This window comes from Cariama cristata, unplaced genomic scaffold (genome assembly GCF_000690535.1).
Source record: "Cariama cristata isolate BGI_N322 unplaced genomic scaffold, ASM69053v1 scaffold10299, whole genome shotgun sequence".
NCBI lineage: Eukaryota > Metazoa > Chordata > Aves > Cariamiformes > Cariamidae > Cariama > Cariama cristata.
In genome coordinates, this window is record NW_009634034.1 from 10,676 (window position 1) to 25,013 (window position 14,338).

At 37.2% G+C, this 14,338-nt stretch overlaps 1 protein-coding gene across 1 annotated transcript in view; it reads left to right on the top strand.

Moving 5' to 3' along the window:
• PDE7A (phosphodiesterase 7A) overlaps positions 1-13,601 on the top strand; it is a gene marked incomplete at its 5' end in the record, with an annotated part of 14,242 nt that extends 641 nt beyond the window's left edge. Inside the window, 9 exons of the mRNA XM_009707011.1 lie at positions 1,239-1,302; positions 3,318-3,413; positions 6,521-6,621; positions 8,499-8,630; positions 8,911-9,002; positions 9,641-9,785; positions 10,647-10,743; positions 11,859-11,939; positions 13,314-13,601. Of these exons, the coding sequence (XP_009705313.1) occupies positions 1,239-1,302; positions 3,318-3,413; positions 6,521-6,621; positions 8,499-8,630; positions 8,911-9,002; positions 9,641-9,785; positions 10,647-10,743; positions 11,859-11,939; positions 13,314-13,525 (1,020 nt within the window). The remainder of the gene's footprint in view (positions 1-1,238; positions 1,303-3,317; positions 3,414-6,520; positions 6,622-8,498; positions 8,631-8,910; positions 9,003-9,640; positions 9,786-10,646; positions 10,744-11,858; positions 11,940-13,313) is intronic.
• Between the last annotated feature and the right edge of the window lie 737 nt (positions 13,602-14,338).

The following is a 14,338-nucleotide window of genomic DNA, read 5'->3' on the forward strand; positions in this document are numbered from 1 at the left end:
GTGACCTCACTAATGAACATCTGGAAGAGTGACTACCTACCACTGAAAACTCAATAAAATGCAGTAAATGGATTTATCAGAAGATTATTATGTCAAACCAACTTTTTCTTTGGTAGGCAAAAGAGAAGTGTGATAGCTATAATCAGCGGTGCAGGGAAAGCAGGTACTGGGAAGATGGGTGGTACTAAGAGAAGAATTAGTTGGATGAAAGGCTAGTGTCTTGGGGATAGAGGATGGGTAGAGCTGAAGGGGAGTGAGCAGGTGAAGGTTTTTCAGGTTGTTCAAGATACCAAAGGCTCTGTCATCTTGCTGATTGCGTATCATGCTTTTTGCTCATCGTGATGCAGAAAAGGAATATACTTCTAATACAACCAATGTATCCGTGCTGAACTTGATCAGGTTGCGGTTGTAGGAAGAATCTGATAACGCAGAGGATGGGTTTTAGGAATTTAATAGTAAAAAGATCCTGTTAATGCTCATGTTTCTTCTGGTAGAGGAGTTTTAGTGGCTGGTGGAGAAAAGCTAGAATGTATAATCGGATGACAAAACAGCTCTACCAATCTAATGAGAATAGGAGAAGTATCTGTTATAAAATGTGCTGGACAGATAGAGGTAGGGGAGGCAAAGATTGTGACTGCTGAACTCCGGTGAGGCCTCAGGAGCTCTTTGCCGTTCTTGTGCATCCCTGTTGCTGACAGAAGAGTTCATATGGAGACGTGCTAGTTCAGCGAGGTGAAAAGTCAAAAGCCAGTTTCTAAAAAAAGAAATTAAAAGCTTGGCTCATATGTCTAGTAAAGCATCTGGATATTCTTTTTCTTCTCTTAACAACAAGGGAAAGGGAGAAAACGAGGTAAAGGACTACACAGATTTAATTTACTAACTCATTGCAAAAATTAAAGTGGAAGAAGTCTAAATACAGAGTCATTCTGTCATACTGATTCTGACTTTAACCTAATTGTTTTAAATTGTGTCATTTCTTTTAAGAAATTCACTAAAGGATGAAGGGAGAATCTCCAACCAATTTTGTCAAGGCACTACTTTTTTCATTTTTTTAATTTGTACCAAGTATTTTAAAATTTTTCAGTTATCAGACAAATTTAATTATTCTTTTAATACTATTTTTTATATGTAGAAGTCCCAAGACTTGCATCTGTCTCTGAAATCTTAAATACTCCTCTGGTCTACGGGAAGATAGGCATATATTGAGAAAAAATGACAACTTTTGCGTTTTCTTTCAGTGTATGCTGGAGAAGGTTGGAAATTGGAATTTTGATATTTTTCTTTTTGATAGACTGACAAATGGTGAGTTTACTTTTGCTATTTCATTTGTGTTTTATCTCTTAGTATTACTTAGCTATTGCTCTTGCATTGCAATATGTGATTGTTCACTAAAAAGCACAAATTTCATCAGGTAGTACTTTTTGATTTAATAGTCGTTAATCTAAATCCTAAATTGCCTGGTCACTCTGTTAAAATAACTGATAATAATCATTGATTTGTAGAAGAGGCCCTTGTACTTTGTAGGTTGCTGTTCTCTCTTAGTAATTTGAAGTAGTAATTTGCTGTAAAGTAACAAATTATTTTGCTAATCTAGTCTTTTTTTAATTATGGAATGCTGACAGTTTATATGGTTGTGTCCAAAAGGTTATTTATATTGAACAAGTATTTTTCTGATAAATGTAATGTTCTGTAGAATAGTTCCATTACTGTACAGAACAATAAAAAGGCACGTTGGTGTATGAATGCATTATAATGATGACATATAATAGAATACCTAGAGAATTAGGAATTGAGCAGATAGAAGCTGCTGTATGCGTAGCTTGCACAAAATACAAAAAGGAAGAGAATTTTATGGTTAGTTTTGTGCACCCATTACAAATAGCAGTAGGAACTACAGTAGTAGTTGGTTAAAAAAAAGTCAAATAAAATATTGTTTAGTTATGGACGGAGAGTTAGATCTGTAAATGTGCTGGAGAGGAGGAGAGCGAGCTGCTGCAGTGGGTAGGGTGAAGTTTTGTGTTTATAATCACGGCAGTGGAAGTTGAGTTTGGAATGGAATGAAAGGAGAAGGTGAGGGAGTCGAGCATTGCCGCGATGTTTGTGCCAGTGTGGGAAGCGACTGGAGGGCAACTCGTGCAGGTTTTACAGCGATCAAATGGAGTTGGTAGCAGAGATGTGGTTTAAAGAGTGCTTAAAGTTGACAGAAAGAGAAATGAAGTTCAGAAAGGAAAATGTGGCACCAAAAGATCATTTTCTCTCCTGTTTTGGTAAAGGGATACTTGGCTTAATCTAGTGTACAAGTAGTATCTGCATGGTTTATTTTAATACGGGAAATGAATAGAAAAAAGGAAAATGGCGAGGATTTTTAAAACCAGAATGCTTATATAGGTAACGATAAACTTTAGACTAGATAATGAGGAAAAAAACTATGTGTGCAAGTTAACTTGTTCGTAAGCATAGCTGATTTTGAATTAGTTTATCAGATGGGAGTGATCTGAAGTCATCCTTCTTAGGGGAGACTTTATCTACCTTTTAAATATGCTTTTCTCAAATATGTTTCACATACCACCAGTACAGCTTCTATTGTAGAAGCCTTCCTATACCATCTGTTTTGCATCCTAATTTAGTCATTTTAGGAGGACATTTTGAACAGGCAGTCTTGTTCTTGAAAGTTTGTAAGGGGAGAATGCTGGATGTAAAACTCTGCTTGATGAGCTGCCCTGAACGAGCCTGTAAGAAACAAATTACTCAGTAAATGTTGTTCGAAGAATTGCGTATCGTATTGTGAGGAAGTGGCATGCGCGTGTGAATACATTAAGCCTAGTAATAAGCTAGATTTAGGAGAAATTTGTGTCCTTTTGCATCTCAGTTTTTGTCTGTGCTAGGTTCTTTAATTCCTGCTAAATGAAGATTGTCAGAGTCAAGGTACCAAAACTGGGTTATCTGCCACTACGTATTGTTTGCAGAGTAAATAATGGGCAAGCTATTTCAAGTAAACATTTGCAGGCTATTTCTCTGTCTCTTATGGTTTTATTTGTTTTACTACTGCAAGTGATAATAATATTATAGCTATGAGTAGGCGAAGTATATTGTAAGCTATTACAATTACTATGACAGTATACGTTTCCTGGAGAAACTTAAAACTTTTTCTTCGAGTTCTGAGTGAAATAAGGAATTGTTTATCAAAATACATGATGAAAATGAAATTTGCTTATATAATTTTTGTGACCAATTTGTTTGAAATAATACATTTTTTTTATGAAAGAGTCACTGATTTCATGGCTTCCAATGAATTAGTATTTTCATCTTATTTTTAGGAAACAGTCTAGTCAGCTTAACCTTTCATCTGTTTAATCTTCATGGACTAATTGAACACTTCCAGTTAGATACGATGAAACTTCGTAGATTTTTGGGTAAATACAGCTTTTTATTATGATGAATATTGCTGTTTATCCACATTTTTATACCTTAACTGAAGTGCTGGTTATGGTTTAGCAATAAGGTTTGGAGAGTACTGATGCAGTCCAGATTGTGCAGTGATTTAAATTATATTGATTGAGACAATCTCTCAAAATTTCTGTAAGTATAGAAATCTCCTTGTTAAATCCAAGCAAATATTAACAAGTTTAGTAGTTTCATAGCAAATACTGTATTGTATTTACTAAATCTAAATAATCAGGAACGTATGTGACATTGTGTGACATTTTTATCGGGAAAGGCTAGACAGCTCCTTTCTTTGTTTTGATTTTCAGTTCTGTTTTAATCTTAATTTCCTAACTGTATTGAATATGCCAGCTTGGCCATATTTGATGGTGCCAATTTGGTGCTATCTGTTGCTTGCTCAAACTCTCCTACAAATAAGCACTGTACTGTGAGCACACTTTCTCCATAGACAGAGCGCAGGACAATTTTACTCAAATGTTTGGGCCTGCGTTACTGGAATGTCTCAATGGAAAGAACTGTAAATACGATACAGAATATTCAGACCAAGTGGTACTTTCACTTGACAGCTGAAAGAGCTGTCTTTCTGCATCCCCATGCTATAGACACAGACACTGGTGTGAGACTTCCTTTGGTTCTGCTGTGACAGTACCTTTTGTTTAATTTTGTGGAGCAGGATGCTTTCTTTTAACTGAGCGTGAGAAACAAGTTTCTGGTCCCTTTTAGCAGGCTTTCCCAGTTTCAGAGAAAACAATTTTGTGGTTACAAAGCTTGTCATTTAACAGGGGAGAAATCACATTTGGAAGGCTTTTCTCCCCTTTCAAATAAGAGAATGTTTTTGTTTTCATCATTTAGTTCTCTTTCAGCTTTAAAAAATTACAGTTCTGTCTTGCATTTCATGTTGTTTTAAAGTGGACTCAATTCCTTGCAGTTTCGAAAAGGTAGATCAGCCGACCTTGAGGACTGATGTGTTGGATTGTGAAGAAAATGATTATAGAAATCTGGTCTTAGGCTACTCAAGTTGTAACTGAGTGTGTTTTGTCTTTCTTGTCTTGCTTATTTGGTGGTTAGTTGAGACTTAGCAAAAGACAGTACTCGAAATGAAAGACCAGTTAGGAATGACTGGATTAGTTAAACGGTTATCAAAAAGATAACAATAGTCTTAACTACATATGACTACTCAAAGCCATAAGTCACTAAAATTAGATTAGACTTGAAAGAAGGCAAAATTTTATTCTGGCTCTGAAATGCACCATCTTTCTGTTTTCCTTAACGCCTTCTACTTAGTAGTAGTAAGAAAAACATTCTTAGCTCTGTCCTAGCCCACCTGTCCCAATCAAGGAACCTTTCTTTCAAATATAGCTTCTTAGCATCAACCCAATTCATTCTTTTCTTTTGCTACCTCTTGTGCCCTAATCCAAAGTAATCTGAAGATCAAATTCCAGAAGAGCAGGATAACTGAAGTGGTCCATAGTGCCACACAAAATTCACTTTATTTGAGAACTTACTGGAATCTTTTTAAGGGGAGAAATCTGATTTTAGTCCTCAGTAGGATCTCCACATTTTATTTTTGTGTATATGTATATCTCTATATCTATCACATATGTATATGTGTGTATATATGTATTAGTTTATAGACATACACAGTCTTTCTGTGATTTCCAAATGTTACTTGGAGTTCTGTCTCCTCCTGCTGTGTGTTTTCAAGTTCTTATTCCAGACCCGAACAGGGGGAGAGAAAATACAGAGTACTGCGTTCCTGGGAACAGAGGGGTTTTGTGCCATTCTAGTTCTGGCAAACCATGATCAAAATATTATCCTAAGTCTGCTTTATTAAAATAAATAAGTTAAGAGAATTGTAGACTTCAGGTAGCTGCACCAGCCTATGAAGCCACAAAAAATTTAGGATAAAGCCAAGGACATACTCATTCATGCACTGGATGTGAGGAGTAGGTGAAAGGAAGTTTTACTGCAGGTTAATAGAGCCCGAAGATGCTTATTTTCATTATTTTCCATATGAGGTGTCAGCTATGAATTGAGTACTATTGAGATTACACAGTCGTTACAGTATTTTGACTTTTCATGAACCGCAGCTCTTCACAAAGACCATGGCAATAATGCTCTAACATGACAGTCACAATTATATGGAGGATACTGGCTTGTAAACTGAGTAGGAATAGAGGTTGTGGGCATGTTTGTTTGATGGGACTGATAGACTGTAGTCAGCCAGGAAAATGTAACTTTTTCAAGTGAACCTCAAAAGAAATGTGTCCTATCAGGCAAAACTTTAGAATATACTTTCATTGCTATGCTTCAGATCTTCTCCCCCTCCATCCTTTTAAACGTTATAGTTCTTTCACTCTATGTACTCAAGCTAATGGGGATGTCCTTTAAAGTATTCTACCTATGATGTTTAAAGACAACCAGGAAGATGGAGGAAGGTGGAGGAAAGCTAGGAAGAAGTTAAATAAGAAATATTAAGTCTAGGAGTGGTCAGTCAGACCATCATCTAAATGAGATTCTTTTCTAAATTGTGTGTAGGCTTAAATTTGCCTGAGTACAAGTATGAGAAGATGCCTAAACTATATAGAGGTGGCTTCCCATGACCACTCTGCTGAAGGGGAAAGAAAAGCACTTCATATGACAGGAAAGCAGTGCCTAGTTCCTCTGATCCTGTCTCTTTTCAAGGCATGATATGAAGTCATCCTGATGCTTTGGTAAATAGTATCATCTTCATTTTGTATTCCAGATTGCCTCAACATTCAGGAAGGCTAGATTATCAAAGGGAGCCTTTCTTGGAAAATTCTTAAAGTATCTCGGATTATATATTGATTTCAAGTTGTTTAGTTTTTTCTCAGAGATGACTTTACATGTAGTTGGTTTCCCTTAGAAAATACTGTTTCTTCACGTAAAAGTCTTTTATACCTGGGTCTTGGTTCAACTGACAATTTGTTGACTTTGGCGCTTTTATGTGTGTGTAACTTGTGATATTACATATTTCTGTGCCTAACAAGGACATATAAAATGGAACTTGAAAAAAATTGTTATTTATATTTGGATATTTGTTGTTTTCCTGCAGTTATGGTTCAAGAAGATTATCACAGTCAAAACCCTTATCATAATGCAGTTCATGCTGCTGATGTGACTCAGGCCATGCACTGTTACTTAAAAGAGCCCAAGGTAAGCGAGCGTTCTCACTTTTGCATCATATGTACATACAGAAGTATGTGTGTGCATGTAAATGGATTGTGTGCATATATGTACATATGTGTATATACACATACACACGCTTTTTATTTAAAAAAACAACAACACCCCAAAACCCCCAAAAAACCACTTTTGAACACAAAAAGGCAGGGAATTACTTTCCCTGTTGCTGAGGCAATGGGTTCACACCTAGCAGTATGCTTTGCTTTTTTTCCCTTTTCTGAGCTGGCAATGTCTTTTGTGTGACTTTGTCTTCAACCAGAGGAGGGAATTGGTTAAGATTGCAGCTGTTTAACATCGCCTTGTGTCCCAAGATGTATACATCAAATTGCAGCCTGAGTCAGAGTTGGCAATAAGAAAGCTGTGCGTTTGTGGTTTATTTTTGTTTGGTTGTTGTGGTTTTTTTTTTTTCTCCAGAAACTACCGTTACCCTGGCTTTACTCATCTTTGATGTTAATGAACGGTATGCTTCTGCTAGAGGCACCTTAAAGACATCAGGAGTTCTTTTTGGCCTTTCTTTCTAAAAAAGGGCAGCGTGGCAGATGTTAAGGAGCTGAGCTAGTTGAGGGTTTGTTTCTTGTTACTTGGACTGCTGGTAGTCTGCTGTAAGTGATGTCTTAGACAATTTCAGGGCTAAATCCTGTTCTTCTGTATTAAATTGAAAACTGTAGTGCTCTCTAGCCAGGTGAGACAAGTTATGTACCTTGATGCAGGTTATTACCAATCTGGTATTCTCTTGAATAGCTCTTTATTCTGCTTCTGAGGTAAAACCAAGTAAGCGCTGGCTCCATGGAGGTTTTTCAGAAGCTCTTTGCCCACTCCTCCCACTCAGTTTCTCAGTGCTGCTCTCAGATCAATTGTTGGTGCAGTGAGCCACATCAGAGCTGGTACATGATGAGCTTTTTTTATGGCATGCAGTTGGGAAGCCTGAGCATTTTTTTATTCAATACTCGTGATGGAAGTTTTGTAATGCTTCGGGTGCAAGTATAGACTTTGTATTTTTAGTAGCATATACAGCTACTGGTTCTGTTGCACCGAAGTACATTATAAACATGAAGCATGATAGATGGCAAATGGAACAGGGAATATAAACTTCTGTCTTCGCAGAGTGTTTGCTGCATTTCATTTTTGTGCACGCAGAACTGTCGTCTCTGTTTTAGGATGAGCTAGACTTTATTACTGAGTTTAACTCACAAACCTCCCAACCAGAAGCAGTAACAGCTATGAGCAGTGGAAATAAGTCCATGCAGTTTCATGCCGAGTTAATCGACATGCACATACTTCTTGAAGATATTTATTTTTGGCAGATTTTCCTCATTTGGTTCTTTTCCTGGTAGACTTTGAAATATAATTTTGCGTAAGAGTAGAAATCCATTCTGAACAGGTCTAAAGTCTTCCATAGCATTAGTTTTTTCCTTTCAAGATGAAAGTTTTTTATGTTTTTTTAAAATATAGTCTGTATTTAAAGCAGAATTGACACATACAGGCAGACTCGGTAAATGAAATGGAGAGCTAATTTTAAGAATTTGCTGTTTTTACAGGATCTGGTTAGGAGCAGTACTTCATTACCAGACAGAAAGTAGCATTTTGTGTGCAAGCATATTTAAGACTGAACCTTCCCATTCAGAAAGATTAATGCTTTAAACACTGTTGAAATTTTGTGGCTTTTGGGGAGGAAATGCTGTGAAAAATCAGTGGAATATTAATTTTACATTATTAAAATTTTCCTCTGAGTTTCTGTCGGCTATTAATTACTAAAAAAGAAAACCAAAAATGACATCTGTGCACTTTATCTAAGGGCATACGTGCATTGCTACAACAGAATTCAACTTGTTGTTATTATCTTACAGCTTTCCAAATCTTTAACTCCATGGGATGTTCTGCTCAGTTTAATAGCAGCTGCCACACATGATTTGGATCACCCAGGTGTTAACCAACCTTTCCTAATTAAAACAAACCATTACTTAGCAACTTTATATAAGGTAAGGACAAAATGGGTTGTTTTGTTAAAATCAGGTTTAGAGAATTTCTGAGGAGTATGGAAAAGGAGTTTAAATTGTGATGTGTTTAGCTAGTGGTAGGTTTGAATCCAGACATTGTTTTCATGTCACTGGGATTAAAACATGTACAAATTAACAAAGTATTTGGAATTTGTGAGTTTTAACCTCTGAAATCCAACAAAACTGGTACCACCCTTAGTCTACAGCTCTTCAGTTTAAGAAAGTCATTGATTGATACCTGTAATATCCTTTTTGTTCACAGAATACCTCAGTATTAGAGAACCATCACTGGAGATCAGCAGTGGGGTTGCTGAGAGAGTCTGGTTTATTTGCACATATGTCATTAGAAAACAGGTATGTCTATACAGAACAGTATAGATTAGTTTGAGATGGAAGTAAGCTGAGATGGAAGTAAGCTGTCACTTAAGACAGCCTTGCAAAACACACTAAATTATTGCATGGCAGTTCTGAATACAAAATGTAGATTATGATCTATTTTAAGAATTCCTGGATACCATGCTGTTGGAGTAGAGCAGTTCATGATGCAATGTGATATTCGGAAAATGACATTTACTGCGAGCACACTAAAGAAGTGTATTCATATAGTCAAGCACCTGTTCAGATTAAACTTGACAGCCTTTTCTTATTCTGCCACCACAACTGTAATTTCAAATGGACCCTCTTCACCTGCTTTAACAAGAAATTAGCTTTAAACAATTAGTTTGTTCATTTTTAAGGGAGGGGGAAAAAAAGCTAAAACCAGTTCTAGTCTTTCTGAAAGCTGACAGTGAAAGATCCTGATATTTCTATGGATGTTGTAGGAATTTTTCAGAGAGGGAAAATAAAAAAAAACAGAAACAGTTCAGTGAAAATGCTGATTATAAAGTTTGTATTTGTACAATAAGGAATATGATAAAAAGACATGTAAATCTAGTGATGGCTGTGGTTCTTAATTGTCATGCTTTTTGAATGTTTGATATGACTAATTTCAGGCAGCTGATGGAAAGCCAGATAGGTGATCTCATTCTTGCCACAGACATCAGTCAGCAAAATGAGTACCTGTCCATGTTCCGGTCCCATTTGGATAGAGGAGACCTATGTTTAGAGAACGCAAACCATCGTCACTTCATTTTACAGGTGATCTTTTTGGTAATATTTTTTGAAAACATCATTTTAGCGTCAAAAATAATGTACTTAAAATGCTAACTACTACTGCCAGGCTCTCTCCTTCTTTCAAAATTAAGCAGAAATATCTTTTTGTCATTTTGTTTCATTACAAAAACGTTGTTCCCTCTGCTTCAGTCTCTCCCCTTCCCAGCACTTCTCCCAAGTGTTGTCATGTGTTGGTAAGTCTGATAACTTCGAGCTGCTAAAGCAAGGAGAGAGGTGTTTCCAAGACCAGGTTTAGTTCTTCTGATGACTCCAGTGCAGTCTCAGTACTGTGAAATGCTTTGTCAGAACGTATTTCAGGAAAGGAAGGCATTACTGTTGTGAATCAGTTTGCAGCTGTGCTAGAGAGAGCTTTAGCAAGCTTTAAAAACAAAAGCCTTGAGAGTCTCTGTAGATTTATAGAAATTTTTATTCTTAGGTTCATATTGTGGACTATAAAAGAAAGTGGACAGATGAGAAGTTCTGTCCTGTGCAAACTCGTACTAAAAATGTGAGCTTCAGAGCCAGAAATGGAAAATACTGTTTGGTTACTTTGGTGTTTCTTTTCCTGAATTTATTGTTGTCTCCTGTACTAGTCCATATACTAAATATAGTGCCCCAATATATTTTGGCTTGACTGAATTTCCATATTACTCAGAGATGATCATGAGATCTGGTAGTTCCCTGAGAGTTTTTTAAATATGATTCTAGAACATAACTTTAGAGAGAAGCACAAATGGTAGGTAGGTTTGTTATTCACAAAACTGAAAATAATCTGCTGTCAGAAGATAATTACAGATGCTTCTGTTGGAGGGAAAGATGATCTAATGCTGTGTGTTAACTTATTAGATGGCTTTGAAGTGTGCTGATATTTGTAATCCATGTCGGACGTGGGAGCTGAGTAAGCAGTGGAGTGAAAAAGTAACAGAGGAGTTCTTCCATCAAGGCAAGTAAGAGTAGAAATATCTGTTGGCACATAATGTGGAGAGAGCAACCATGAGTCATAGCCACTTGCAAATAAAGGGATTTATATTTAGGACTAAGAGAGATTTACAGTAGGGTATGGGGGGTTTTTTGTGTGTGTTTGGGGTTTTTTTTGGTTTGGTTTTTGTGTGTGTGTTTTGTTTTGGGGGGGGGGGTGGTTTGTTGTGGGGTGTTGTTGTTGTTGTTATGGGGTTTTTTTCCACTTTCATGGGTTGTACTTTTTGCAAAAGGTCGGTGTTGCTAAAACCCAAAGTAAAATCTGCTTAGAATCTGAACCTAGAGTGGCTGGTGCGATAGATCCTTCAGCCTGAAAGGTGTTTTGGATGAATAATTATGCTCACTTTAAATTTAGCTCGTGGTTCCAGTAAAGTATGAAATATATTCGTTGAGTATCTTCAATATTTAAACTTTAGCTGTGAGGCCTGTTGGTAAACAGGTAAGAGCTAGGGAGGAGATCTTAGCTACCATGCAGTTAAGGTTGGTTACTTCTGTAAGCAGTTAATAAAGCTTTTGATTGACAAATGGAGCAAATTTTCTCCATTATTATTAAATTGTTTTAATAATAAAGTGTGCTTCTCCTTTCTTAAGGCTAGTTTAGCTGACTTGGGACCTGCTAATTTGCGCATTGATACGATAAATGGGGTACAGACTGCTTTAGTTGATGCTGTTCTTGGGTAAAGGTGATGGGGAAGCAGAACAACAAATTGCCTTTAGTGAGGCAGTTTCTGAAGGCTGAGCTATTCTCTTCCCTGGTGCTAAGGGGGGGATTTTAATTTGTCATTCCTGTGGCAGTCTGGGAGGGAGGTTTTGCAAGGAAGTATGTTAAACCTTCAGGAAACCTGTGATTTGATGTTTTTAATTATTGTTTGAGGAAAAAAAAACAAAGAACTGTTAGTCTCTGACAGACCTATGTGTTTTTTTGGCGAGATGGGGGAGAGAAGTAAATGCATTCAACCAGCTGCAAGCTACCGCCCTTGTTAACCCAACTTGCACAACTCACATCTGTTAGTGTTTGATGACTCCTTTTGAGCCTGGACTTGGTGACTTAACAGCTGTATTATACTTTTGTTTCTTTAGGAGATATTGAAAAAAAATATCACTTGGGTGTGAGTCCGCTTTGTGACCGACAGACGGAAACTATTGCCAACATCCAGATTGGTAACTGCAGTTCTGTTTTATTTTAGTAGATTTTTTTTTTTCAGGATGCAATTTGAAAAAAAAGTGTCTCTTAGGTCCATTTCCTAGAGATTGTACCTGCTTTGTGAGAGTACTTCATTACAAAGAGAAATTTATTCTCAATTTGCTATTATATAGCATTTTTCCCTGGAATTGAGTGGTTAGGAAAGGTGCTGCACTGACAGTTCTGGAGCCCGAAGGCCCTCTTGTTTGCTCACGGAGCAGGTACAGCGTGGGAAGCAGCTCTCTGGCTTTCCCCGTGCTGCTGCCCAGAACTTTTCATCTGATGTGGTAGGTTTGGGATGAGGAGTGTTCATTCCCGTCGCCCGCGCGCTCTTGGGTGCCTTTCGCAGCGAGGTTGCCACAACAGAGTTCAAACTTTCGCTGGGTTTTAACTTTCTGGAATGTTAACTTTCCGTTTAAATACAGCCTTAAGAAGGGCGGTGAGTGGAGAGTTGATGGAGAACAGTGAATCGCCATTATATTAATTGTTTTTATTTTGCTAACTTGAGTTGGATTTAAAATAGTAAAATGACTTTTTGTAGTTATTTTTAATAAAGTTGCTTATGTAGATTGAATGGGACTCAGTTAAAAACGTAGTAAAGAATAAATTTAACGACAAACATGGTATGAATTAGTGCTTTAAATTAGAGACAAAACTCAAAAAACTCAATCTGTTCAATCAGCTGCGCTGTTTTAATTTAGAATGTTAGAAAATACATACATTTCTGTAATTGATAAGATTCAATTTGGGTTGTTTTACCATTGAGTTTTTAGTTTGTGGGAATAGACACTATACCTAAGTGCACATGTGCATACACACAGACAAGCTTATAAATGTTTGCGTTGATGTTTTGTCACCTTTTTGTTTAAAAATTTCTGTAATTTGTATTTTAAAGTATTTTTAGTTAGCTTAGTATTGTGAAAAGATCTTTATTTTCTCCCCTGTGCAATATAGTTCAGACTGTCTATGCAGTAATTTGTTATAAAATCTTTCTTCTTGAAATTTAGGTTTTCTAAATTAATTTGTGTGACTTAGTTGCTGATGTTTAGGTTTTGTGCCCCCCCGCCATGTTCTCCAATATTTTCCTTTATTTGGACATTGTTGTGTAAGAAAGGAGGTTAATTTGTAATCCAATATAATGCTGTTCTTTTGACTGACTAGTAAAATCTTTCACGTTTTGAGAGATTATTTTGTAAAGATGCCCTAAATATCGAAATGAAATTTTGAATGCACATTGGAGAAGAGTAGTCTGGCACATTGTTTATTTTTTGCTATTTAAAATCCTTAGCTTGAGTATTTTTTTTCCTGGTTTTTTCACTCAGATATGTTTGCTTGCTTGCTTGTTTTTGAAGGTTTTATGACCTACTTAGTGGAACCACTGTTTGGGGAATGGGCCCGGTTTTCAAATACCAGGCTGTCGCAGACGATGCTTGGCCACCTGGGCCTGAACAAGGCCAGCTGGAAGGGGGTGCAGAGGGAACAGTCTGGCAGTGGTGACGACGTTGACCCTGCTTTTGAGGAAATGGACTCAGACCTCTTACCTCAGGAACCTCGATTGTCCTGACCTCAACTTTCATGACAAAACTGCCTCTCCTCTTGGTATCTGCACGGTTGGATTAAAGGAGGTAACTTGCCAGCCCAAGGTTACGGTAAAATGATGCCAGCATTATTTATTTCCAAGTTTTCCTTTGACACAGACCATTTGAACCAGAAATTTTTTTAAACTGCAAGATCTGAACATAGAGCAATATGCATCCACCTCAGTTGGTTTGCGTTCGGAACCTTGAATATGCAAAGCACAGCAGTGACTGAGGCTCGGAGGAACAGTACAGAAGCTTCGTTGTGCCACATGGCTTTGGGTTTTTTTGGTGAGATTTGGAATACGGTCTTCAAATCTAAGACTTGAGATGGATTGTTCCACTTTCTTGGAATTTAGCAAGACTTGCATAAATGTGTTCAAAGCATACCTTCCACTCAGTCCCTGTTTTAATACGGAAATGTGAAGTGCCCATCCTCTGCTGCCTCTGGCAAGACTCAATGTTTACAAAAGTACTCTGAAACTAGCGGTTCTAGACTTGACCTTTGCGCATGGCTGTGAAGGAACCACTAACTTGAGTTTTTTTGTTGTTTTGTTTTTTTGGGTTTTTTTTGCTTTTTTAAAAGAAAGATCAAATCTGAGACTGCAGCTCTTGTTTCTTTGGATGCCAGAAAAGCTTCCCATTTGCCGTAATTTTGTTTGTGCACTGGGAACTGAGCATTCATCATAGAGCACAGCCAAGCTTTACTCCAGTGCTGTATGGGAATGCAATTTTTTTTAACAGCGGAAAACGCTTCTGAATTTGGGAAGGGACAGGGCGGGAGGTGAGGCGGGTGGGTG